The sequence below is a fragment of the Danio aesculapii genome, chromosome 4, assembly GCF_903798145.1.
Source record: "Danio aesculapii chromosome 4, fDanAes4.1, whole genome shotgun sequence".
In the NCBI taxonomy this organism is placed as follows: domain Eukaryota; kingdom Metazoa; phylum Chordata; class Actinopteri; order Cypriniformes; family Danionidae; genus Danio; species Danio aesculapii.
This window is the reverse complement of record NC_079438.1, coordinates 44,589,985-44,617,619: the sequence shown is the minus strand read 5'-3', so window position 1 is coordinate 44,617,619 and position 27,635 is coordinate 44,589,985. Positions and strand designations below refer to the sequence as shown.

Sequence of the window (27,635 nt, the reverse complement as noted above, 5' to 3'; positions counted from 1 at the left end):
TTTTAAAGCAACATTTAAATAGTAAACTTTATCAAATGAAGTAAGTGTAGTCAACTCAAAATTGACAAAGTTACAAGTTAAGTTGACTTAACTTATTGGGTTTTACAGTACTCAGTTGGTTTGAGTTCTCTTCATTTATCGGGTTTTACTGTGCTCAAATTGCTTCATTTACTCAAAAGGATTAAGTTCACAGTACTCATTAGAATTAGTTTTTGAACTTAAATGGTTCGTTGCAGTCGGTTTCCTCAAACGGTTTGAGTTACCTTAACTTTTTGGGTTATACAGTGTAGTTATTAAACTTAAAAAAATGTTAATACTATTTACATGAACTGTGGGTGAAAATACTTTGCTAAACAGCGCCATCTTCTGTTCATATTTTTGCATTTTTTAAATAGAGAAACCCAATTATATTATATTATATCATATTATATTATATTATATTATATTATAGAAACATATTGTGTTATTATATAAATAACAATTAAATAATTGCTTTAAAATGCACTGAAGCACAGAGGCTAAGTTGTAAGGGTAGCCTTTAGATGTCTGCCAACTGAAGGAGAAACATTTTCAATTGAAAAAATAGTTTTTTTATTGCGATTTTTACAATAAATATTCCAGAATATCGGAGAATATTGCATAATATAAGAAGAATCAGCTATAACAGTCATAGAAAACAAGATTAACAGAGTCATACATTCTTAAGTTTTTGTGAATGTTAAAAATATTGTAGTTAACTTAAATTGTGTAGTAGTAGTATTAATATACATGCGCAGATTCACATAACTTTTATATAAAGTTTATAACGTTTATTTTTGCGTTTGCTATTAAAACAAATCAGTTCATTAAATATAATCATGAGGCTACTATCATTGTTGTTGTTATTATCATTTTCGACATGTCGAATATATTGAAATTATTATTATTATTGTTATGTGAATAATAAATGTAATTTGTTCAGGTAATTTATTTAAATTAATTTAAACTTAAATAAATTAAAGGCGCCCTCCTGCGGTCATTATATGTCTCCACCCTCTTATAATATCGTATTACGAAAGATGCACTGACAATTCGCGCGTTCTTTTTGTTTCTTCAGAATAAATGTTAAAATACAATAATTCAATAACAATAATTTTGCGGTTCATATATTTTCGTATGGTATGTGTTTGTTCGTTTACATGCACTAATCTTTATTTTGCTTTCAATTTGCATAAATAAAATAATTGCTTTTAATCTGTAAAACAGTTGCGAATATAACCCATTTAAAATGTAAAAGTAGTTTAAAGCGCTCTTCTGTCCGGTGTGTGTCTGTCGGAGGCTGTGGGACAGTGATGTACCGCCCATGAGTCCAGTAGAGCAGCCCGATCTCCATCAGAAACACACTTTCAGAAGCGCTTCAAACACTCACTTCTGCTCTTTTTCCAGCCTTTATTCTATAAACTGACCCAAGAACACGGGTTAAACTATTTATTGAGGTCAAATTACTTTTTTCCCTACAGTTTATGCTACTTCGCCAAAGTTAAAACGCGGATACAGGATGGTTATTAAGCGCGTTTGACACTCTCTGGATAAGTTTTTTTTGTAAATCATGTTGCCGCGGAAGAGCATCATCCCGGAGGAGTTTGCGCTGCCGGCGCTTGTCTCCCGGGTCCCGCGTAAACCGGTGTTCAGAGACCGCGTGAATAAAGCGCGCTTCATCGCCAAAAGCGGCGCGTGTAATCTGGCGCACAAGAACATCCGCGAGCAGGGCCGGTTCCTGCAGGACGTCTTCACCACTCTGGTGGATCTGAAGTGGCGCTTCACGCTGGTCATCTTCACTATGACCTTCCTGTGCAGCTGGCTGCTGTTCGCCATGTGCTGGTGGCTGGTGGCCTTCGGGCACGGAGATCTGGACACCGACCGTAAACCTGCCGTGGAGCAGTGCGTCACCAATGTCAAGTGAGTGCGGTTGGTCAGCGTGTAAAAAACGTGTTGGGTCTGAAACAGAAGCGTCTGATTTGTTTGCATTACTTTTGTCCAAATGGAGAGTTTAGCCTACATTATTAAAAATATGTCTATCCTCTATTGTATAAGCCTATAAAAGATGTTGTAAACTGAAGATATGTTTCATTTTAGAGTGTATTTTTATGGTATTATATAATTTTGTTTCGTAAATGTACGTTTTAGGAAAATGTTTTTGTTAATACGAGGAAATGTCATTACATTTTTTACATTTAATATAATAATTATTAAAATTATTCATGTATGGTGGATGTAATAAAAAGCTAATTTAATATGTTTTAGAATTTATTCCTAACGTTGTTAAATTATTATATTAAAGAACGAAATTATAGGGATAAATCAAGTTTAACTTTGGAATTTTATAATTATAAATGAATAACAAATACTACATCACAATACAATATTGATAGGCCTTTATAAATGTCACATATTAGAATGTAATGTTAATTAAAATGTTAGTAAATTAAGTGTAAAAATGAGAATACTTAAACTTAAAAACACTACAATATTATTGCGTTAGAGCTTAAGTAAACTTCATAACGCAAAAACAACATTACGCACGCATATTAATACAGCTGTTCTGTGTAATTTAAATAAGTTGACTGTTGAAATTCAAATATTTTAACCCAACTAGTGGAGTTATTAAAGAATAACCCAATAAAGGTTAAAAATAACCCAACAAAGCACCAAATATTTAACCCAATGGTTGAGTTCTTAAATAAATAACCTAATAAAGGTTAAAAAAAATAACCCAAACGAAGCACCAAATATTTACCCAATGGTTGAGTTATTAAATAAATAACCCAATAAAGTTACAAATAATCCATCATAGCACCAAATATTTTTTAATCAACCATTGGGTTAAATAAAAATACAAATAACTTAACGTTTCTTTAGAGTGTATATAATAATACTATATATATATATATATATATATATACACACACATATACATATACATATATATATATATATATATATATATATATATATATATATATATATATATATATATACACATATACACACACATATACATATACATATATATATATATATATATATATATATATATATATATATATATATATATATATATATATATATATATATATAAGATCTCATAATATAATTACGAAGCAATTGTATTGAATGTAGATTTTATACTAAAATAATTCAACTAAAATTGCTAAATAAAATGCAAACAAAACAAAATAAAAAAACAAGACAAATCTATATGCATAAAGTAATAATAGTAATTAATGTTACTGTGTATATTTATAAATATGAACTATATAATTTGCGCCAAATTGATAGGTTGTTTTATTTCATGTGGGTGTTATTTCTGCTGCCTAAAACTGGTGTTTTTTTCTTCCAGCTCTTTCACCTCTGCCTTCCTGTTCTCCATCGAGGTGCAGGTGACTATAGGTTTCGGAGGGCGTATGATAACAGAGCAGTGTCCCAACGCCATCGCCTTTCTCATACTGCAGAACATCATTGGCTTGATAATAAATGCCGTCATGCTTGGCTGCATCTTCATGAAGACCGCTCAATCCCACCGGCGTGCTGAAACCCTCATCTTCAGCCGACACGCAGTCATCGCTGTACGCAACAACCGCCTCTGCTTTATGATCCGAGTGGGCGACCTGCGCAAAAGCATGATCATCAACGCAGTCGTGCGCCTCCAAGTGGTCCGGAAGACCATGACCCCAGAGGGCGAGGTCATCCCCATCCAGCAGATCGATGTCCAGACTGAGAGTGCAGTGGCCGGTAACAGCATCTTTCTTCTGGCACCCTTGATCATATGTCACGTCATTGATAAAGACAGTCCTCTGTACGATCTGTCGGCGATGGAGCTGCAGTGCAGTGATCTGGAGGTCATCGTGATCCTGGAAGGAGTGGTGGAGACCACAGGCATCACCACTCAGGCTCGCACCTCCTATGTGACCGAGGAGATCCAGTGGGGACACAGATTTGTGCCTATAGTGACAGAGGAAGAGGGTGTCTACTCAGTAGACTACTCAAAGTTCGGGAATACAGTGAAAGTGGCCACCCCTCGCTGCAGTGCTCGTGAGCTGGACGAGAAACCCTCCATCTTGATCCAGACGCTGCAGAAGAGCGAGCTTTCACACCAGAACTCTCTGCGCAAGAGGAACTCCATGCGCAGGAACAACTCCATGCGCAAGGGCAACTCCATGCGGCGCAATAATTCAGCTCTCGCTGTGCCCAAAGTGCAGTTCCTCACCCCTGAAGGCGGAGCCAATCTAGCAGTCACATGACAAAACGCCTGTAAAGCACTTTGCACCAGTCTGTCTTTAAAGCCCGGCTCACACTGTGCAATTTTGGCCATGATTTGGCCACCTGAGACAAATTTCGGAAATCCTAAAAGATTTCTATAATCCTAGGCTAAAATCTGTAGTCGTTGGTCATTGGTTGGAGATGTCCACCAACAACCAATTAATGGCCTCTTAGATCAAATTTTCCCTCTGGTGGAATTCTATCTGAAATCTTTAGGCACTTTCCTGAACCTAGAACCAATAGGAGCACTTATCCCCATGATCCAATCAGCGCGACAACTACAAATCACCTTGGAGAAATATTGAAAGGCTTTTCTGGTTTTATTATCAAGCCATGTTACGAGTATAATTAATGCTACAGATAATGTTAATGTTTGCTGTGAGGTATTATTTCAAAATGTGGATTAACGAATGCGTCATGGATTGATGACGTCAAACTCCAGAGATGAGTTTTGCGTGTGTCTGTTCCACACATCTTGATTGTTGATCAGTCTGACATTATGACAACTGAGATCTTGCAGTGTGACATGGGGATCATGCTTGTACAGTCGGACAATCTGCAATCATAAAGAATTTATTTAAAAAAATAATGATAAAAATAAAAATTGCACAGTGTGAGCCGGACTTAAATCCTTGTCTCTTTTTTTTATCTACGTTTTGGTTTCATGATTGTAAACGGTGCAAAGCAAGGCATCGTTTGGTACCTTGACCCCATTTACACCTGGTATAAGTTCCAATTTGGTCAATCTGATCACAAGTGGACAACTCATATAGTACAGGTATCTAAAATGTTAGGACCACTTCCAGAGGCAGACAAAAATTTGATCAGATTGCTTTCATAGGGCGCTTTCAGACCTGATTTATTGTTTCTAAACCTGGTAGATTTTCTCCTACAGCGTATGTGAACATATCAGTCATGCTCGAATCAGCGTCAAAACTATCAGTCTGAGACTGCCTGAAGATAGTGGTCACAGCCTGCTTGAAAAATGGTCCGCATGACCATGACCCTTGAGAGGGAGGTCATCCCCATCTACCAGAATGTCTGTCTTCTTGTTGGCACCCTTGAACATAATCACATCAATAATTAAAGACAGTTCTCTGAATAATCTAACAGCCATGGAGCTGCAGTGGAATTATCTTGAGGTCATAGTGATCCTGGAAGGAAAGGTGTAGACCACAGACATGACGAGAAGATCCAGTGTGGCCACAGATTTATGCGCCAATGTGACCAAGGAAGACAAGATGTCCTCGCTGCAGTCTGTCACCACGATGATGTACTGGACCAGGTCCAATACGTAGTGTACATTGTACCACGGTAATGCCCATGCTACTGGGACGGTTGGGTTTAGAGTAGGGGAGGTATAGGTGATCGTCCATTATGTCATCCAGCTGCGGGCTGCAGCGAGGACTGTCTCAAAGAAGAGGGCATGTACTATGTGCACTACTCAAAGTTCTGGGAACATGGTCAAAGTTGCCCCTACTGTCATGATCTTTTTTTATGTTCACTTCTGTAACTTGATCATTGTATTGTAACGTCAGGCACAATTTGTTTATATTTACACTATTTGGACGCACTTTTGTCCAATCACAAGGGAACAACTCTAAATACAGGTATAACAGGGGACCAAAATGTTTTGAGCTTTTCACTTTTGACCTCTTCCAGTCGGAGTTGACAACGCATTTGATTTGAATGATTTGTTAATGTAATCGCTCATGTGGTCAGAAGTGTATGAAGAGCTATAAAAGACCAGCAACCTTCCGGCTGAGCACATGATCTTTATGGGATGTGTTAGAAGGAAGCACTTTGCAAATGAAGTCAAAAATCGCATACTCTAGAGTAGGTTCTTACTTTAATGCTTACCTCAACACATCTGTCTGGACGTTTCTAGTATACCTAGTAAGAACTTGATTAGCTGATTTGAATTGAAGAGCTAAATTGTGCGAGACAGTGGCCCTTCAGGAACAGGATTGGGCAGTCCTGATCTACATAGTATGATTGAAAGCAGATAGTAGGAAAGAATGTGACACAGCCACGTGGATTAAGAGTGAAATTGTAGTTGGCACTCACCTTTAAGGTGAATTACATTAGTTTGTTGGTTCATTAGTACTTGTATGTCATACTGAGCTCCTGTGTAAGTGAAGAGGAAATAGTTTCACGAAATCTGAACATGAAAGTGCTCACTGAACAAGATGATGAAGTGCATTTATAATGCATGTTTATATATAACTGTTGATCTTCAAAAAAGTGCATTTCCTCCCCAAATAACAAAAACCTCCACATAATAATTGGGCAAGTTAAGTGAATGATCACATACAACGTACTATACTATGGACAATATTATATATTTATATATTTGACCGTTTTATCTTAAATAAATGACTCACATACTCAAAACATCTGGATTCTTCTCTTTTTTATGTGGTAATTTTAGCAATGGAAACTACAATATAAATTGGCAGTATTAATAATGCTGAAATGATCCAGTGAACTGGTGGTGAGCTTCTGAAACTGCATGTGTTGATGACATCTGGTGGTAAATTGGTGAAACTGCATGTGTTGGCGGCATCTGGTGGTGAACTGCTGAAACTGCATGTGTTGGACACGCAGTAAACTTTCAGAATCAGAATCAGTTTTATTGACAAGTATGCTTCCGAATTTGTTTTGGCCACAGAAGCTTCCAGTGTACATAAAGTGACAAGTGACAACACAAAATAAATATGGAAAAAAAGAAATACGATAAACATTAAACAGAGATGAAGTTAGTCAAAAAGAATTTGGATGTTAAATCCAAAAAATATTTGTTATAAATATACAGGTTATAGGTGCTGTGCACATCCGCGGCGCCATCTTGATGAGGTCCTCAAAAATCCTCCCTGCGATTAGCAAGAACTTCCAAAACGAACATTGTTGGAGAGTCAGTCAAGTAAACACCACTTGATTGTTGGTGTTTCTGAAGTTTGTGTAGCTTAACGTTATGTTTGTCGACTGTCTTGAGGATGCTTATTGCTTGCTTAGTCAGTCAAGCGTATCATAAAATAAATTCACGATACTATATAAATAAATATAACTTCTTTCATAGCATGAGATTTATAATTAATCTACCGTTTGTATACATGTAAAGTTAGTCGTGATACTTCAGTAACAAGCCAACATTGCATTTTCATCGACTAAGCACTTTAATGATAAAAAAAATCCGCAATTAAATGCTTACAACTTATTAGCGTTAATCGGTTGCCTTTGACTTCCATAGTAATTTCCCCAGCTTTAAAAAAAAAGTCAATGGTTACCAGATTCCGACATTCTTCAATACATATTTGTCGTTTAATTAGATTTTAATGTTTGAAAACATTCGTGAGGAAAAAAATATAAGCAAATATTAATTTTGGTCGAGCTATCTCTTTAAGATAGCATTATTTTAATAGAGTAACACTGCCCTCTGCTGGTCACTCAGTTCTGACATTAAAAGTGAATTTCAGGTTTTAGATTTAAAAAGAGACGAAGAATCAACGCGTTGCACTGTTAATAGCTGTAGAGAAAATGCCTTTTATTTACGCGAGCGTTTGTAGGTTAAGAAATACGTTTGTGTATGGTTTAAAGCAGTTTGTTCTGTTTTCGCTTCCAAGCGTCCCAGCATGCACCGCGCGGCGGTATACAATCGACTTTATTTCTGTAAAATACTTATATAAAATAAATGTTTTGTAAGACATATTTATGCTGACCCGTTTTGTCTGATAGGCAACCTTCGCAGCCGCCGTGTTTATTAGAGAGTGAATGATATTAGTTCACTTACCGTTGACGGGACTGGTGTGGTGTTTGATGGGCTCCTCTGAGTGAAACTGAAGTCTTTAGCTTTGCGCAGTGGCAGTATCGTAGCCTATGAGGTTTATCCGAGGCGCGATTATTGCTAATTGAAAACTTTACCCAATACCCCGCCGTGACGACTTGAAATATAGTCGGCACTGGCAATTTTTGACGGTCTCGACAGAGACTGATAATTCAGTGAAACAGTAGATTAAACCGATAAATGACAAGATAACCTGAATGATTAAAATACATCTAGAATTAATAATGCGGTGTACCGAGGTTGTTATTTCGAAAGAGTTCTTTAATAGCTGGGTTATTTTCAGGATGTTTACTGGGTGAAGTCTTCGGTGATATTTATTGGCAGCTAAAGTTTACTTGGTGAGTTCTTCTTCTGTGATATATATAGGCAGCTTGCAAACTGCCTTACCGCCATCTGCTGGATTGAGGTGTGATCTGTTGGGAAAAAAAATCTTTATATATATATTATTTTGTGTAAGATAACAAAGATTTGAAATGAATTTGATACATACTATATTTATTTAAAAGCTTACTTGTAGTTAACATGTTATTTTTATGTTTGCAGCATTTGACGAAACATGCAAAAACAATAAATAAATATGCAAATAAATAAATGAGTAAATAAATCCATAAATGTCCACATAAATAAAACAATAAATAAATTTGCAAATAAATGAGTAAATCCATAAATTCCTGCATAAATAAAATAATAAATATGCAAATATATAAATAAGTAAATCCATAAATTTCCACATAAATAAAATAATAAATAAATATGCAAATATATAAATCCATACATTTTCACATAAATAAAATAATTAACAAATAAATCTGCAAATATATAAATAAATAAATCCATAAATTCCTGCATAAATATTAAATAAATACGCAAATATATAAATAAATGTATATAAAAACTCAAATTCCTGCATGAATAAATATTGAAATAATTAATAGTGCAGGCAGGTAAATAATTGAATAAATTACACGAATGTTGGGGCATTCAGAAATGCTAAACTGAAGTGAATTTTCCCCTTTTCCAACATTTATTCATTTATTGACCGCAGTTCTGTATTTCCTTTTCTCAGGTCTACATGCTGTTGAGAATAATGAATAAACGTTTGAAAGGGGGGAGGGGGGAATAAAACTTCAGTTTAGCATTTAGGATCCTCAACATTCGTGTAATTTATTTAATTTTTTACTTGCCTGCACTAATAATTAATTATTTTTATTTAATTAATTATTTATTAATTTTAAATCATTTAAATTACTATTTTGTAAAAAAATATTTATGCAGGAATTTGTGGATTTTATACACATTATACATTATTTATTTGCATATTTATTTATTATTTTATTTATGCAGGAATTTAAGGATTTATTTACTCATTTATTTATATATTTGCATATTTATTTATTGTTTTTGCAGGTTTCATCCTCCATATTTGCATACCATTAAACAACTTTAAATGTATTTAATGTTTCCTTCATGTTAACACTGTGCAAATGAACATACACAGTTGACGTCAGAATTATTAGCCCCCCTTTGAATTTTGTTATGTTTTTTAAATATTTCCCAAGTGATGTTTAACAGAGCAAGGAAATTTTCACAGTATGTCTGATAATATTTTTTCTTCTGGAGAAAGTCTTATTTGTTTTATTTAGGCTAGAATAAAAGCAGTTTTAATTTTTTTATGAACCATTTTAAGGTCAAAATTATTAGCAATTTTTTTCAATTGTCTACAGAACAAACCATCATTATACAACAACTTGCCTAATTACACTAACCTGCCTAGTTAACCTTATTAACCTAATTAAGCCTTTAAATGTCACTTTAAGCTGTATAGAAGTGTCTTGAAATATTATTTACTGTCATCATGGCAAAGATAAAATAAACCAGAAATGTGTTGAAAAAAAAATCTTCTCTCTGTTGCACAGAAATTGGGGGAAAAAATTATTCAGGGGGGATAATAATTCTGATTCAACTGTGTATATATATATATATATATATATATATATATATATATATATATATATATATATATATACACATAGAGAGAGAATTGAGTTTTTATTTGACAGATTTTAGACAAACTGAACAAAAATACAAGTATCCCATACGTTTTGCAATAATATATAATAATATGAGATTTAAAGTTTTTAAAAACATTTGATATTGTGCAAAATGTAAAACATGTATTAACTCAAACATTAAAATAAGCAAAATATTTGTTTAATTGTTTTGCGATTAAAAGTTTTGAAGCTGATTATTACTGTTAACGCCACATATTTAAAAAATCGTTTTAAAAAGCAAAAATAAATTTGACAAAAATTAACAAATACTTTTTAGAAATCTTTAATATTGTACAAAATATAGTCAGATTTTAAAGCTGTTCAATAGTGTGAGAAAATGTGAGTGAAAAATGTTAATAAACCACATAAATGCCAATACAGTCTCTAAAATGCTAATACAACTTCTGTCTGACTGTAATTACTTCCAACAATAAATTAAGTTTTATCGCTTTGATTGCAGCTTGTTTGTTTTATAACAATAAAATGACCCGTTTATTGCTTTGATTGCAGATTGCTTGCTTTAGAGCATGACTTCCGGGTTGTGCGCAAATCCGGTTGCGCTCTCTCACAGATCTCTCAAACAGGCTTGCCAGGTTTTCACAACAAAGTAGCCCAATAAATAATAAATGAATCAGCTACCACGTAATAAAATAAATCCAATTATCTTTTTCTTCTGATGTTTATTGGCGGAGAGCAAGCCAAGTTTTTGGCGGTGGGAAGTCCAACTGTGCTGGGGTGTGGAGTGACAGTGAAAGAGGAACAAATATATATTCTACATTTTACCGTGTCGTATATAAATTTTATTGTTATTCTTCTGGATTTCTATTGTCTAATATCAGTTGTATTACCTGTATTCATCTTAGTTTTCATCATGTATCTCTTTTCATTATATGCGCAAGTACATTGTAATAGAACATGAAGACCCGCTTTCGACCATAGATATTTACATTAGATGTCGCCTACGCTATTGTTGTCTATTGGAAGGAATGCGTCAATAGAGCCGCCATTTTAGTACAGGGTAGAGGCAGAGATATATACACATAAATACATATATCTATGATCAGGAGTTTTCCCGGTGATCAGCGTGCAAATATTTCTTTTTAAATTACAGCAAGAAGGGCACTGGTTCGAGCCTCGGCTGGGTCAGTTGGCGTATCTGTGTGGAGTTTGCATGTTCTCCTCGCGTTCGTGTGGGTTTTCTCCGGGTGCTCCGTTTTCCCCCACAATCCAAAGACATGTGAATTGGATAGGCTAAATTGTCCATAGTGTATGAGTGTGAGTGAGTGTGTGTGGATGTTTCCCAGAGATGGGTTACAGCTGGAAGGGCATCCACTGCATAAAACATATGCTGGATAAGTTGGCGGTTCATTCCGCTGTGGCGACCCCATATTAATAAAGGAACTAAGCTGAAAAGAAAATGAATGAATGAACTTTTCTACATTGATGGATAAGTGATCGCACAGGCATTGCTGACAAAGAGCGTGTGTTTGTGTGCATGGAAATGTATTATCCTCCCTCCCTGTTAAATTTGATCTATCCGTGTCCTGAAACACACACCCTCTCCTGCTTTCACTTCTCACTCTAACAGAGGGAGCGATTTGTTTGTGAATGAATCTTAGTTACGAACGTTTCGTTCTCTTAGCCGATAATAATGCAAGTTTCTGGCACCGCAGCATCTTGACTTATTTCATTTACATTGTTTGCTGATTTTATTCAACCAAACTAGCATAAGCCTGGTATCTAGTGCGAGTTGCTGCTATTTTGCCTTATGATCAGTGCACTATGTGACTGTATTATCATCAATAACGTGACTTGTTTAGCCCAAAAACATACAAAATGTAAAAAACTAAATCTTACCTATGAAATGTTCTGCATTTATGCTTTGTTTTTATTTGTTTGCTCGTTACTACACCCGTACACAGCGTTAAAGTCCATCATCTTCAGATTGGCTTTAGTCTTGACTTGTGTGGCTGAATGATATTTGTCCTGGAAGCACTGTACAAATGTGGCGGCGCTATTGACGCATGCTTAGGGTCCGTATGCGAAGTCTAGTGTATGTATATCTATGGCTTTTGACGATACTTCGTCGCGTTGCGATGACGCAACCTGACTAGGCTTTACCAGGGTTTACACTCTCTGGAATGAGGCAGGGCCAGGGATGACGTGGTCTCTTGCCAGCTGTGGATTATGGTTTATTTGCGAAGATAATTACGGAATTAAATAACCGCCGTCCTGCAGTTCACGTTAAAGCAAACCAGAGGAACACTTTCATCAGGCAAACTGTTTGGACGACTTAGGGGATATTAATTGACTAGCAACACTAATGGCCCCGGTAAGCAAGAACGTCAATGTTAAGCGTCTGAAACGACCATGCAAACACATCACTGCCCTTATTTTAGCTCGTGGAGGGAGTAAAGGAATCCCTCTGAAGAACATTAAGAACCTGGCAGGGGTTCCTCTCATCGCATGGGTGATCAGAGCAGCGCTGGACTCCAAAGTCTTTAAAAAAAGGTCCTGCATTGTGACTTCTCTCATCGACATGCTAACATTTGGTGCGTTTCTTTGCAATGTCGTGTCTTGTATGTGCTTTTGCAGAGTTTGGGTGTCCACTGATCATGATGAGATCGCCGATGTTGCCGTTGCATGGGGTGCTAAGGTGCACAGAAGGAGCCCAGAAGTATCCCAGGACTCTTCCAGCTCCCTAGATACCATCAAGGAGTTCATCAGGGAACACCCAGGTTAAAAAACAGCCATGTTCCATTGCATGCGCTTACTTTGTTTAAGGGGTGTGTGAAACCAGTGTGTCCACTTGTAATATTGCTCGCTTGAGGGTTAAACAAACAGAGAAACCGGATCCGGTTAAATGTAAAATATTCATAGCATCGTATACCAATTTATTCACTCACTGCCTTGGTTATTATATGAATTGTGAGGGGGGAGTAGACTCCGTAGTTACATGCATTTTTATGTAATTACATTGTAATAGAGCAATTCCAGCATTATGGATGTGACATTTGCAGTAAAATCTCAAAACATAAATTCACAGTGAAAGTATATGTTAACATCATATTGAAATATCTGTTTATATATTCCAAAACAGCTAACCACAGAGTTAAGGGATCAGAAAAATATCAATCTGTAAACATATTTTATATTTTAAATGAGGGAAATAAACGTGCGTTATGGATGTGACGAAAAAAGTACGCAAGTTTACAATCTACCACATACTTTGTTGAAATTCTGTGAATTAAACTGCACAACCCAAAAGATACAAAGCTAATCAAAAGGATAAGAGTTCTCTCTATGGAACAAAAGCGATTATTTGACATTTTTTGCATCTATGAGAAAAAAGATGAGAAAAAAGCTCCATTATGGATGTGACCGATGTGAAATTGGCACTTGCGTGATTTTGGTAAATCAAATATAATAGTTTAAAACATTAGCAGACAGTTTGAGTATTTTTGAAGCACCATACAATACTTGCTTACACAAAAAACGCAGAAACAGTTTCGATATTTTGGTGAATGCTTAATTTTTTTCAAGACAAGGTTGACATTTGCATGGAATTTCTCAATGACATTTGGGTATTTGGGATATTTACTATGAAACTCATTTTTTGGCATTAAAATGACATAGATTTTGGTGATTATTGATTGCCTAAGTATGGATGTAATTACTGATTTATCAGTGTGAAAAAATGAGAATGTTTGAACAAAAGCACATCCTGACAATCCAAACTTTTTGATGAAGCCTATTTGAATGACTCTATAAATCATGGAAGCCGAAACTATTTGTTTGTAAGATTTATTATATACTTAAAAGGGACACTTTAACGAAAATGGTAAGTTTTTTATAATTTACTAAAATTTAAACATAATGGTGACTTTTTTCTTCAGTAGAAAATTAGATATTTGAAATTGGCTGAAACTGTGGTCCAAACTCAAATCAACGGTGGTTTTCTCAAGTACTTTGAGAGTTTTTTTAAAGGATATACAGACAAAACAAAATCAATAGATGTGTCTTCTAGCAATGTGTTGATAGATTTGTCCTTTTTTTCCCCAAAATATAAAGATAAGGTGAACATTCTCATCTTTCGAGGTTAACACATAGTACCCTGAAAAGTAAATAAAAAGTAATGCTGTGATAAACACCAGATGGCTACATGTGAGACATAATGGCACAGTGGTTAACTTTAATCAAATGTTTTTGCACAGAAGTGAAAGTCGTCTGTAATATCCAGGCCACATCTCCATGCCTGCATCCTTTTCATCTTAAAGACGCTGCAAAGCTCATAAACGAAGGATGTGATTCAGTCTTCTCTGTGGTCCGCAGACACAATTTTCGTTGGAAAGAAGTTAAGAAAGGTTTGTTAATCTGCAGTACTGTACACATTTTTTTTTGAGATCATAGACTGTCATATGTAAATGTTGTTCACAATGCTTGAGAATGGAGTCTTGCATTGTAAAAAAAAAGGTTAGTTAGGAAAAAAAAAAACATTAAATTATACATTAAATTAATCAAAACTAACAGTTAAACATTTGTAAATATGATAGAAGATTACATGGTTTAACAATGATGATGATAAATGTTTCCTAAACACCAAAACTGTCTATTTTCTCTCTCTCTTTTTAGCAAATTGCTATACTAAACCGTTGAATCTTGACCCAGCTCGCAGGCCGCGTCGCCAGGATTGGTCTGGAGAATTGTATGAAAATGGATCATTTTACATTGCTACCAAAGAGCTCATTAAAAAGGGGTTTCTTCAGGTAATACTTTTTTATTTAAAATGAGTGAAGGTATTTTATTTAAATTATAGCTCTTTTTCACTGCATGTTATGACACTGGCTTATTTTTGGGAGGGGTTCTACTGTGTCCAACAACTAGTACTTTGTGTAGAACTACATCTATTCATGTTACTAAAATGTGACTTGTGAACGGTGCAAGTCACTGATTGGCCAGAGAGAATCCTCACTACCTGCTTCATTGGATTTGCTACACATTTAAATCAACTGTCAACAATAGCCCCTGTAGGACCCTTTCAAATGACTGTTGTATGCATCTTAACATGGCTGTATTGTGGTCAGTAGATGAGGTGCAGGCGGTCCCCTCGTTGTGTACAGTGTAGTGTGTTTACTTTCTGCATTCTGAGATGGGAAGGACTTAACTGGGAACTAGTTTATACAAGCTCAAATTACGGGGTACAAATGATGATAAACGCTTATTAATGTTACAAACAAAATGAAAATTCTAAAATAACAATAGGCAGCAGAACAGCAGCATTAGTGCAGCATAATAAATGGATGAGAATATTGATCAAAATCCACACTGCAAAAATGCTTTTCTTAGATTTTCTTTTGTCTTGTTTGTAGTCCAAATATCTAAACATTCTTAAATGAAGAAACATTTTCTAGAGAAGCAAAAATTGTCTTGTTTTATTAAGTCATGTAAAAATTAAGTGTGTTTTTCCTTAAAAGAAGCAAAATAATCTACCAGTGGGTAAAGCAAAATAATCTTATCTCAAAACTAAAAAACAAGATTACTTTGCTTACCCCATTGGCAGATTATTTTGCTTCTTTTAAGGAAAAACTCACTTAATTTTGGCATATTTCTTAAAATAAAACAAGTCAATATTTTTGCTTGTCTACAAAATGCTTCTCAATGTAGAAAGTTTTAGATATTTGGACTAGAAAAACTCTTAGCAGGAAAAGTATTTTTGAATTGTATACTCAAGCAAACATTCTCCATATTTCCTGGTTGTGATTCTTGTTGCTTTGGATTTTTTACAGGGTGGAAAAACAAAGTACTTGGAGATGAAGGCCGAGTACAGTGTGGATATTGATGTGGACATTGACTGGCCTGTAGCTGAACAAAGAGTACTCCGGTAAAGAAAGCAAAATGACTTAAATGGTTAAATAAACATTTCCTGTAGCTCACAAGCTAAACACTGCTTTTTCTAGATTTCCCTAATGGTCATTTTTGTTTTCCAGTATACATATATTACATATATTCATAAATGCATTCACTATATATATTCATTATTCATAAATAACTTCCTAACTTCCCTTTAAACTAAGTTTAAATGTTCAACCTAATTTGTTTGTTTAAATTCAGCCCAAATAAATTGTTTACAACCACTTAACGTAAAAAAATGAGTAGGGAATCATCTTTGAATAATTGTTTTCAGTGTACAAAGTTGCTGCTAATGTGACTGAGGCAAAAGAGTATGCCAAAGGTTCTCGGATGCTCTACTATTTCTTGTAAAAATTCTTAGTGTAGAACTGTCCATACTCCTGTCCATAACCTCTAATATTGCCCACAATACATTGTGCTTTGGGTGTGAATTTGATTAGAACTACAAACTTGGGTAAAAAGTGTAACTAAACTACAAACATGATGGATGCGCGAGACCAACCGTTAAGTAAAGAGGCTGCAGTAAAGTTGTTTGAAATATTTTCCAGTTGGCAAGATATTAATTAATAGTCATTCAATCACGTGTTCCGTGTTATATCTGCAACAACAATGTGAACTTGTATCAAGATACGCCTGACGTTAACTTCTGAATGCATAGTTACTCAAAGACCTGAGGAGATTTCTCTGCATGAAAGACTTGCGAATGGCAGATTATCTTGCTGCTGCTTCTCCAATTAAGTAGGTATTTAAATATGAAAGAAATGCGGATGTGTTGAGATGATTGATTGGGAACGTAACTAAGCAACACAACGATCTGTTAACGAGGAAGTAGTATGTCCCAAAGCTTACATAATCTTCTGTTACACACTCAAAAGTGTATACTTTTCCTTCACAAAAAAAGTACAAACTTGAGGGCATAGTATAAGAATGCGAATTGGGATGCAGCATATGTCTGGTTTTCACACCTTAAACAAGCCATTGATATTTAAGCTATATTCTTGTTTTTATTTAGATTACTGACAAATGCTTATTCTCAAACACATTTAATTCTTATTTAGTTTTTCAATCATTTTGCAGTTTTGTCAATTTGATGGCATCAGTGCTGCACAATTCTGGCTGAAATGAGAATCATAGTTTTTTTTTTTGCTTAAAATCAAGATCATGATTTTCTCACGATTCTGTAGATGTAAAATAAAGTGAGAAGGCTATTATTATTGTTAATTCTCAAACATATGGTAAAACAACAATAATTACATTAGACCTATGTGTAGGTCTACTGTTGGTTAAAATTTTGTATTGACTTTGAATGGTGGACTTGAGCAGACTTTAAAATTGTCCTGGTTGTTCATTTACGGTAAAGGGATGACATCAGAAAACAACTATTCATAATTTTGAAGTTTAATTATTATGTTTAATAAGTATTATTATGTAACATTATTAGACCATTTTTTTCACTGGTAAAATGAGACATTTGTCATGATCAGATTCCCTTTTGCATTATAATCAACATTTTATAGGCTACAGTAGTTGTACTGAACCAGTAAACATTTATTGTCATGCACAACACCGTGTTCGCTATGAAATAAACATATCAAATGCTTGTCGTAATCACAACTCTAAAATGTGATATGGTTATTTAAATGATGTGCGCACTTTCCGTTTCACTTTTCACTGCCGAGTTCGCTCATGTCATGACTGCCGTCACATTGAGTTCAGTTTGCAACGAACTGAACGTTATTTACAACTTTATTACCTGTTATTCACAGTTCTGTTCACTAGACATCATTGGCGGGCACGCGCATGTCCTCTCAGTAATAAACAAACAGTGCGTCAATTCATGTGTGAGTTTGCGGCTGCAAATACATCATTACATTAAGACAGAAATGACATTTCTGGGTGAATTATACCTTAGAAATACAGTATGTGACACTTTTAACTCCATTTGGAGGTGTCAATGTTGTCGAGCAATGTATATAAAACAATGTGAAGACTTGTGCGACAGCCTTAATGCTTCTTGAACCTTGAAAATATCATTGGCTGAATCGCAGAAAAGCTGAATTAAGATCGCGTGTAGGGTCGAATCTAGATCAGATCTTTTTTGATTGATCGTGCAGCACTAAGTGGACAACATTAAATACGGATCATCCAAATGGACTGTAAAATGTTTTGAGCTTATCCACATTCAACCACTTCCCATGGATACGGAAAAACACATTTGACCGGATTGCTTTTATTGCAATGATGATCTTTGCTGCTTGTTAACTTGATTAAAATGAGTTGAAAGAACACAATTCTCACATTATTTTAGACAGCCATTGTTTTATGTTCAATCCAACTAAATTTGTAAAAACGATTAAGTTAATGTAATCAATTTGTGTTGGGACAACAAGAAGGAATTTTGTGTGTGGAATCCTGCATTTCCTTTATAATGCATCCAAACAGCCACAAAAGACCAGCTACTCTCCACCTACTAACCAATTACTGCACATGTTGTTAAAGTGCTTTAGATAAAGGGAAATCAGGGGGGTTGAAGGTGGTAAAATGTAAAAAAGCATAAATATGCCCTGAATCCAACACAAAACCACAGCATTCAGCACAGTTTCAGTATACCAGGTGGCAAACAGATCCCAAAATGCTAAATATAGAATAAGATTTGTAGGACAGTGAAGCATTGGCAGTAACTAACTTTCGTTTCACATTCCTAAGCAGCTTTGTTAGCAAACAGCCACAAATGCAAAGAGTACGAAGTTCACATGAGGGTGTATGTCTGGGTGTGTCTATACGTTGCAGGTTTGGTTACTTCGGGAAGGACAAACCTGAAGTTGTGAAGCTGTTTCTGTGTAACGTGTCTGGATGTCTGACAGACGGTCAGATCTATACTCCAGCAAAGGGAGAAGAGATGGTGTCCATCAACATTAGAGACAAGATCGGCATCGACATGCTCAAGCAAGGAGGAGTGAAGGTGATTCTGGTCTCTTTGCTTATCTTGTTACCAACCCCCGACTTCCTCCTTCCCCCCTGCCCCAACACACACACACAGACAACCCCCCCTCCTTTGTGTCCCATCATGCAACTGGGATCCCTCTCATTTTTAAGTATAAATTGAGAAAAAAAATAGATTTTAAAATGCACAACTTGAATTATTTTTAAATATCCAGCAGTTCTGTATCAGTGCAAGTCTAGTGTTGTGAAGTTTGCTGAGGTTTAGTGAGTTTTGCTGATCTCACCATTGATGATCACATGGGTTGAGACACAGCAGTGTTCAGACGTGTCTTCAATCAGGTTATCCTTGCGCAGTGGCAGTATCGTAGCCCATGAGGTTTATCCGAGGCGCGATTATTGCTGGTTGAAAACTTTACCCAATACCCCGCCGTGACGACTTGAAATATAGTCGGCACTGGCAATTTTTGATGGTCTTTACGGAGACTGATCTGTTTGTTAAAGAAAAAAAACAACAACTGGATAGTTAGAGAAAATTCTAATAACTTGTAGCATCAGCAAAAAAGGAAGTAAACTCAGTTTGTTTCGCTATACGACACCAGTGTTGTATTGAAGACTTTTTATACATCCATTTTATACATCCAATTTTTATACATCCAATTTTTGTATATTGTAGGCTGTGAAGTTTAAAAAAAAAAAGAAATAATTCGGTGAAATTTGGTCAAGACATGCCTGGAACTACATTATTGTGCGACTATAATAACTACATAATACAATTACATGTGCGATTATAATAACTACATAATACAATTACATGCGCGACTATAATAACTACATAATACAATTACATGCGCGACTATAATAACTACATAATACAATTACATGCGCGACTATAATAACTACATAATACAATTACATGCGCGACTATAATAACTACATAATACAATTACATGTGCGACTATAATAACTACATAATACAATTACATGTGCGACTATAATAATTGCACTCTAATTTACGATATAAAAATTCAATGTTTCTTCTCACTGTCATATATGTTCAAAGCTGCTGTTATTCCACTGTTTGTTTCTATATAATTATATACAAACAAAAAAAGTGTCAGGGAAGATTAAAATGTGGTTAAAATAGGTCTGGTCTATTCGGCCTAAAATCTAAATCTCGATTAATTGAACATTTTAACTCGATTACGATTAACGAACAATTATTTTATTTGCTTATTTTATTTTTTGCCCTCATATAGTTCACTGATTTGAAGTTATGAATAGTACATATTCTCACATATTACAGGTGAGAGATTTTTGAATGAAGAGTGCATTATTTGATTTTAAAATAATTGAAGGAAACACACACGATCTATGATTATTTATTTTGAACAACTGAAGTTAAAACGCACATTGCCTAAAACAAACAGTCACTGAAAATTTTTTTTTAAATTGCACTTTTGGAAACCAAATTAATTATTTTCAAAGTTTTTCATATTAAAAGTAAAAAAATAAGCAGCATCTCTTCTAAATAAAATAACTCTTGTAAACAAATATTTTACTGTAAATAATAATTTTACTGCAATAGAAAATATGCCGTCTCAAGGCACAGCTTCCAGTCATCGTCAGTGTAGTGCAAATGTGTGACGTGTAGTTACATTTATTGAGAGGTGCACAGGAATGCGACCGCGAGAAGGCTGCACCGGACCATACCCATGTGTTCGACGCAGAAGTATAAATCAGCCTTAATAGAGCGGGGTCATGCGACTCCACATGCGGTAGGGAAAATAATTGAAAAAATTGACTTGAAAAAATTATAGCTTCTGAATGTCGATTACGTTTTGATAAATCGTCCAGCCCTAGTTTAAAAAAAAAAGTTAATGCTTGCAATGGTACACATACAAAAACGTACATCAACATTAAGAAAGGAATGACTGGAAATAATTGACTGGATGATCATTTACATGAGTAAAAAAATGCGCAAAAACACTGAAAAAAGATGATATACAATGGGAAAAAATAGCAATTATTTGATAGTAAATTATTTGGGTCACACTTTACAATAAGGTTATGTTAGTTCATGTATTTGCAAACATGAACTAAGAATGAACAATAATTGTACAGCAACGTTTAAGCTTACGGTGTACTTTATTGTACCACAGGGAAATTTGTTTCAGGGTTAAAGGCACATCCACCACATCACAAAAAAATTTACAAGATATGATGAGTTATACAACGTAGTAACACACACACACCGAACGAAACGAATATTATTTAATAACTTAATTGTAGAGGGAATAAAAGTGTTGAACAACTTTTTTCATGAATATTAACAAAGGTGAATAAATGCTGTAATGTTTTGTTCATGTTATTAAAATACGTCAACTAGCATTATTGCAATCTTTTTGTAAAGTGTTACCAATATTTCTTAAACTTAAACCCATGATTCTGTTTAAAGGGATAGTTCACAATTAGTTCACTTTCAAAAATGAAAATTCTGCCACGCTTTACTCAACCTTGATCGCTCCTAACCAATTTTTTGTTCTGTTAAACAAAAGAAGACTGGCAAATATTGGAAACCTGTAACCATTGATGTCCATAGTATTTGTTTTGTCATACTAAGGAGGTATGAACTATCCCTTTAGGCAACAGTACACACACAAAAATGTACAGAGGGAACATTTTATTTGTCAGTTATTTTAATAGCTATAAATGATGTTTATATTTCCCCCCCAATCTCCTCAAGGTGATTTTGCTAGAAAAATATCCCATAGCAAGAGCATTGGCTAAAAGACTGTCTAAGAAGATGGACTGTGAACTGCTGCAGGGCATGGATGACAAATTGGAGGTGGTAGAGAAAATCATGGTGAAAGAAAAAGTGGAGTGGAGAGAGGTGGCATATTTTGGTGAGTCCAGAGCTCTCACATTGTCTGCGCTACATTAGCTCAATCGTTAATGTCATGGTGAGCTGTATACAGGTGGTGTAAACAACAGATTCAGATGAGTGAACCTCAATATTAAATACAAATGAAATCAAAGCCATTGCTTGAAACTGGGTTAAAGAAAAAAAGGATATTCACCTAAAATGGGAATTTGCTGTTAATTTATTCACCTTCAGGCTATTGAAGATGCACTTGATCATGGCGATTTGTAAAAATCGAAGTAAGTGGCTACTTGCACATTTTAAGTAAAAACCAAATATATATTCAGACAAACATTATTATGATGCCTGTGGTTTCTGATGATACATTAGTCATGAAGTGATGTGTGGTTTTTTTACTCTTACTTTGAGTCTCAAAGTGCTGGTAGCCATTGACTTGCATATACACTTATATTGTGAATCACCAAAAAGCACAGCTAAAAATCTTCTTCAATGTGTGGTAGAAATAAAAAAAAAATCACATACATCTTGAATGTGCTGTAAATTTACAGCAAATTGGGTAATTTGGGGTTAAATATTACCTTAAACACTGCTGTTTTATTTAAAGCTGAATAAAGAAAGAATATCAATAAAGATAAAGATTTGTCCTAATGTTAAATTAAAACTTAATGTTTTTCTCAGGGAATGATGTACCAGATTTGATGTGTCTGGACCAGGCAGGATTGAGCGGAGTGCCAGCTGATGCCCCGAAGGAGGTACTCTACCGCACCAAATACACCTGCCACAACACAGCAGGTCATGGAGCAGTGCGTGAGTTTGCCGAATACATCCTTCGATTGAAGAACAACAGCAAATCTCAAGCAAAGGAGGACAAAAGCCAAAAACAGCCGCAAGTCTTAAAAAAAGGTGCAGAAAAACTGCAGCAAATCAACAAAGGTGGACAAAAAAATGAGAACAAAAACCTCAAACCTCAGAAAAATGGACTAAAACGACCTCAAAACTTCGTTCAAAAAGGACAAAAACGGCAAAAAATGAATGGGTATTTGATGAACTAAATAATAAAGAATTTAATTCTTACTGCTAGCTGATTTTGCGTCTTTGCCTTTAAATGAAAACGAGCTGGTGTCCCCCCCCACCTTGAAAAATCAGGGTCAGATATCAGGGGAAATGCAGCAGTTAGCAACTCAGACATGAAACGGAGACCCACAGTCACAAATACCACGGTACGATAAATGAGCCACAGAGAAATATCATTGCAACATTCACGCACACATCGTGCGTTAACACGTGCTGTTTTTGTGAATCTACTCACGGTGAATGTGTCAGGATGCCACCAAACTGGTAAATATGCTGCTGTATAGAGATCCATTATAACTACTGTACAAAATAAATCAGATATAATGACCACAAACCGGGAGTCCTGTTGTGTGATTGAAGCGTCCTCGTTTATAGTTGTGTACACTATGCAGCTGTAGTGATTCCAGTGTTTATGAATTTTGTGGCTCAAAAAGTAGTTCAAAATGATACAAAAATACCACTTGCTGCTTCTTCAAGTGCAGTCAGATCACAGAGATCTTTTAATCACTGATTCTTTGCAAATCCTGTCTTGTGGACATGGTAATAAGCGCCTGTCAGTCAATATCGGTGGGTGGGGAAAATCTCACTGCTGCCTTACGTTGCGTTGGAAATTGGATCCCATTTTAACATCAGGAAGTTTAAAAGAGACTTGTGTTTCTATCACTCCAACATGACTGTGGATGCACTATCTGCACACAGTTCTGTCCAAACCGCTTCCCAAAGTTTTGCATGATCTGTGCCCTTTGAATTTGTATAAACAATAAAAATCTAAATACAGGTGAAAAGTTCCATCAATCAGAGTAAAATAAATTATAATTATTAAAATATATAAAGACTTATTAGTTTTGAATGAATAAATTAATACAACTTGTCAAACTTGTCCACACATGATTCTTGTTATAAATATTTGACAATTAATTTTTTGTATGTTTTACTATTGTTACACTAAATTACATTTCAATGGTTGTCTTCTGCAAATCAAGTAAACAAGGTTCTAGCAAAGATACTATTATTAAACGACAACAACAACAAAAACAACAAAAGGACACATTCTAATGTATGGTAAAAAGAAGGCTGTAGTACTTTATTTGACCTGAAAACCCCTTTTCATTTTAACTGGTTTAATGCAAGAGAAAAGCTTGATGCCAAACAGCTTGAGGGTTGATTCTCCAAAATATACACTAGAGGGCAGTTTGGTACAATTTATGGTGAGCTACCAAACATATACTGTCTTATGCTTTATACAAACTTATACTGAATAATAAAATATTATGAGCTTTAAAGGGACCCAAATCTAAAAATTCTGTTATTTACTCTACCTTCACTTTTTCCAAACCTTTTTGACTTTTTCTTTTGAACACAGAGCTGGTAGTTGTAGATTATGTTTTCCTACTATGAAGGTCAATGGCTACCGGTTTCCAACAGACTTATAAAGTATTCTCTTGTGTGTTCAACAGAAAAAAGTAAAATTTTATTTTTGGGTGCACTTTCCCTAATCTTCTTGACCAATGATGGGTGCTCAAATATTTTTCCAACACCTAATTTTTGTTGTTTATCTGATTAAAATACCAGAAATACCTTTTAGCCTACACCAGTCTGTCACTTCATCAGAGTCAAGGTACCAATAACAAATAGTTTCTTCAGTCTCATGACTTTTGTTATTGTCCGACAGCACATCATGACCTCTAGTCTCCTCGTTGACACTGAATGCCAATCACCAGGGTAAAGTGACTCTGAAGCTTTAATGAAGGTGAAATTTCCACTCGCCGTCCACAATTAACACTCAATAGGTCTGTTAATTTATGATTCCTCTTAATCTATGCACCCTTAGAGAGAGGGCAAACCCAATTAACTCTCGCTCGTCACATTATCATTGCGTACTTGTCATTGCTGTAATGCCAGCCGAATACAATTCAGCCACCAAATCACCCAAAGCCAACTTATCTCAACCTAAATGCCAAAGTGTATGGGAACTGAGAAGATAAGAGACATTTTTCCTGGAAGTTGAAATTGTAATCTATAAATTCTGTGATGAAGTTGGATTATCGCGTTGATCTTGTTTGAGTTTATCTTACAGACCGCTCTGTTGGTTTTAACTATCTAAAGCTGGAAAAGATTAGAGAATTGTTAGAATTTGTTGATGCTTTTGCATTTATATCACTCTTCTTTAAAAGGGTTAGTTACCCCATAGTTATGTGTTCAACAGAGAAACAACTCAAATAGGTTGAATAGGGATCACACTCCTCAGCCTCCCTGCAAAAGTCTGTGCCAGGGTACGAGTGGAGGATCCAGCTGATGGTTGAATCTCGGATCCAGGAGGAACATTTTGGATTTCGTCCAGGCTGTGGAACATTGGACCATACCCTCACCCTCAGGGTTCATGGGAGTAAGCCCAACCAGTCAACATTTGTTTTGTGGACTTGGGGAAGGCAACCCACCATGTCTCTCATGGCATTCTGAGGGGGGATGCTCTGGGAGTATAGGATCGGGGCCATATGTCTCAAACTCGATTCCTGGAGGACCGCAGCTCTGCACAATTTTGCTCAAAAGCTAATCAAACTTAGCTGATCCAACTAATCAAGGTGTTCAAAACTACTAGAGAGGCAGGTGTGAGTTGGAGGTGGTTGGAACTTAACTATGCAGAGCTGTGGCCCTCCAGGAATTCAGTTTGAGACCATTGATCTAGGCCAGGGGTGCTGAACCCTGTTCCTGGAGATCGACCTTCCTGCAGATTTCAGTTGCAATCTATATCAAACACACCTGCCTGTAATTATCAAGTGCTGTTCAGGTCCTATTTAATTGTTTCAGGTGTGTTTGATCAGGGTTGGAGCTGAACTTTGCAGGAAGGTTGATCTCCAGGAACAGGGTTGAGCAGCTCTGATCTAGGCACTCTTTTAAGAGCTGTCTGGTCCCTCTATGAACAGAGCAGGAGTTTGGTTTGCATTGCCGGCAATAAGTCCCTGGTGTATGTTGGACTCTGGCAGGGCTGTCTTTTGTCACTGGTTCTGTTCATTATTTGTATGGACAGAGTTTCTAGATGCAGCCTAGGGCCAAAGGTCTGGTTCGGGGACACAGGATTTAATCTCTGCAGATGATGTTGTCCTGTTGGCTTCATCGGACATGGACCTTCAGCATGGACTGGGGCAGTTTGCTGTCGAGTGTGACATGGCAGAGTTGAGAATCAGCACCTTCAAGTCCAAGGCCATGGTGCTACACCAGAAAAAAGGTGGCTTGCTATCTTCAGGTTGGAAGAGAGTCCTTGCCACAGGTGGAGAAGTTCAACTTCATTTTGGGGTTTTATTTATGAGTGCGGAAAGGAGGGAACGTGAGATTGACAGTCGGTACAGTGGCAGAAGTAATGCGGTCACTGTTTTGGTGAAGGAGGAGCTGAGCCCAAAGGCAGAGCTCTCAATTTACTCGTCAACCAGCCTGATATCACGAGAAAACCTAAGTATTTTACATTTTGTCAGTTTAGTGGCTAATTCGTTCGAATTTGTTCAGTCGTATGACAATGTACGGTTTTAAAAAGAAGACATGGCACCCAACCCTGCCCCTAAACCCAACCGTCATTGGGTGATGAGCAAATCGTACTAAACTGTAAGAATTAGATCGTACGCATTCATACTAATTAACCACTAAATCAAAAACGTACGTCAGGAGCTTTGTAACATGGGAGGAGCTCAAAGTAGAGCTCGGGCATCTGTTTTGGATGCCTTTTGGACACCTACCCAGGGAGGTGTTCTGGCATGTGCCATCGAGAGGAGGCCCTGGGAAAAAACCAGGACATGCTGGAGGGATCAAGTCTCTCGGCTGCCCAGGAACACCTTAGGATCCCCCCGGAGGAGCTGGAGGAAGTGTCTGGGGTTTTTTCCTGAGACTGCTGCCCTCACAACCCGGCCCTGAATAAGCAGCAGATTATAATGATGACGAGGTTTTGAACAAGCGAAGGGTAAATAAATAATGACAATTTTAACTGCTGTGTGAACTATCCTAGGTACCAGTGTTTTGTGTTTTGCGTAACTGTTAAAATGAATTCTTTAACACATTTAAAACAGAGTAAACACTATGATGCTTATTTGATTAGACAAAAAGAAATGTAAAATTTAATTGTACAAATAAATATGCAGATGTATATACTGTATTGATTTATTTTTTGTTTCAAGAAACATTTTTTTTTGTTGTTTTAAACTCCTGTAAAGCCAGTGAACTTTAGAGAATAAATGTAAAAGATATGACTGACCTAAGATTGATTTACTGCATTGCATATATTTATGTTTTATTTTTTCACTTGTGACAAGGAACAGCCTGTTTATATTAAAAGGTCACTGGCCAAATCAACTTTAGTGCATAAATAATAAAATAATAAACTCACTGGACTGAATCAAAAGTGCTACCACTATACTGAACTATCAATATTTTATGATCAGATATAACTACATGCAAATAGTGATAACAACCTCCCAATTGTTGTTGTTGTCAAAATAATGAACCCACTGTGCAAACACTACTCATGACCTTCCACCCAGCAGTCTGTCAGATTTTAAGTGTGTGAATGTGGAGAGTCGGGCAGTAAGTTGCTGAAATCAATCCATGCAGAGCTGCTACTGCTTGTCCACTGGAGCCAATTAAACTG

At 35.9% G+C, this 27,635-nt stretch overlaps 2 protein-coding genes and 2 non-coding genes across 4 annotated transcripts; all 4 read left to right on the top strand.

Annotated features, from left to right (window-relative positions):
* Nucleotides 1-1,311: 1,311 nt before the first annotated feature.
* On the top strand, nucleotides 1,312-6,671 carry kcnj8 (potassium inwardly rectifying channel subfamily J member 8). The gene is made up of 2 exons (XM_056455775.1): nucleotides 1,312-1,938; nucleotides 3,380-6,671. Exons 1-2 carry the CDS (start codon nucleotides 1,589-1,591, stop codon nucleotides 4,278-4,280), a joined length of 1,251 nt encoding a protein of 416 aa, XP_056311750.1. The 5' UTR covers nucleotides 1,312-1,588; the 3' UTR covers nucleotides 4,281-6,671.
* A 1,475-nt stretch (nucleotides 6,672-8,146) lies between these two features.
* On the top strand, nucleotides 8,147-8,287 carry LOC130224120 (U4 spliceosomal RNA). Its single transcript, XR_008837196.1, has one exon. It is a non-coding gene; the product is annotated as a U4 spliceosomal RNA (small nuclear RNA).
* A 4,049-nt stretch (nucleotides 8,288-12,336) lies between these two features.
* cmasa (cytidine monophosphate N-acetylneuraminic acid synthetase a) lies at nucleotides 12,337-23,302 on the top strand. The gene is made up of 8 exons (XM_056455081.1): nucleotides 12,337-12,705; nucleotides 12,790-12,932; nucleotides 14,409-14,558; nucleotides 14,827-14,960; nucleotides 15,981-16,075; nucleotides 18,895-19,066; nucleotides 21,791-21,950; nucleotides 22,607-23,302. Exons 1-8 carry the CDS (start codon nucleotides 12,518-12,520, stop codon nucleotides 22,978-22,980), a joined length of 1,416 nt encoding a protein of 471 aa, XP_056311056.1. The 5' UTR covers nucleotides 12,337-12,517; the 3' UTR covers nucleotides 22,981-23,302.
* LOC130224118 (U4 spliceosomal RNA) lies at nucleotides 19,390-19,530 on the top strand. The gene has a single exon (XR_008837194.1). It is a non-coding gene; the product is annotated as a U4 spliceosomal RNA (small nuclear RNA).
* Nucleotides 23,303-27,635: the final 4,333 nt, after the last annotated feature.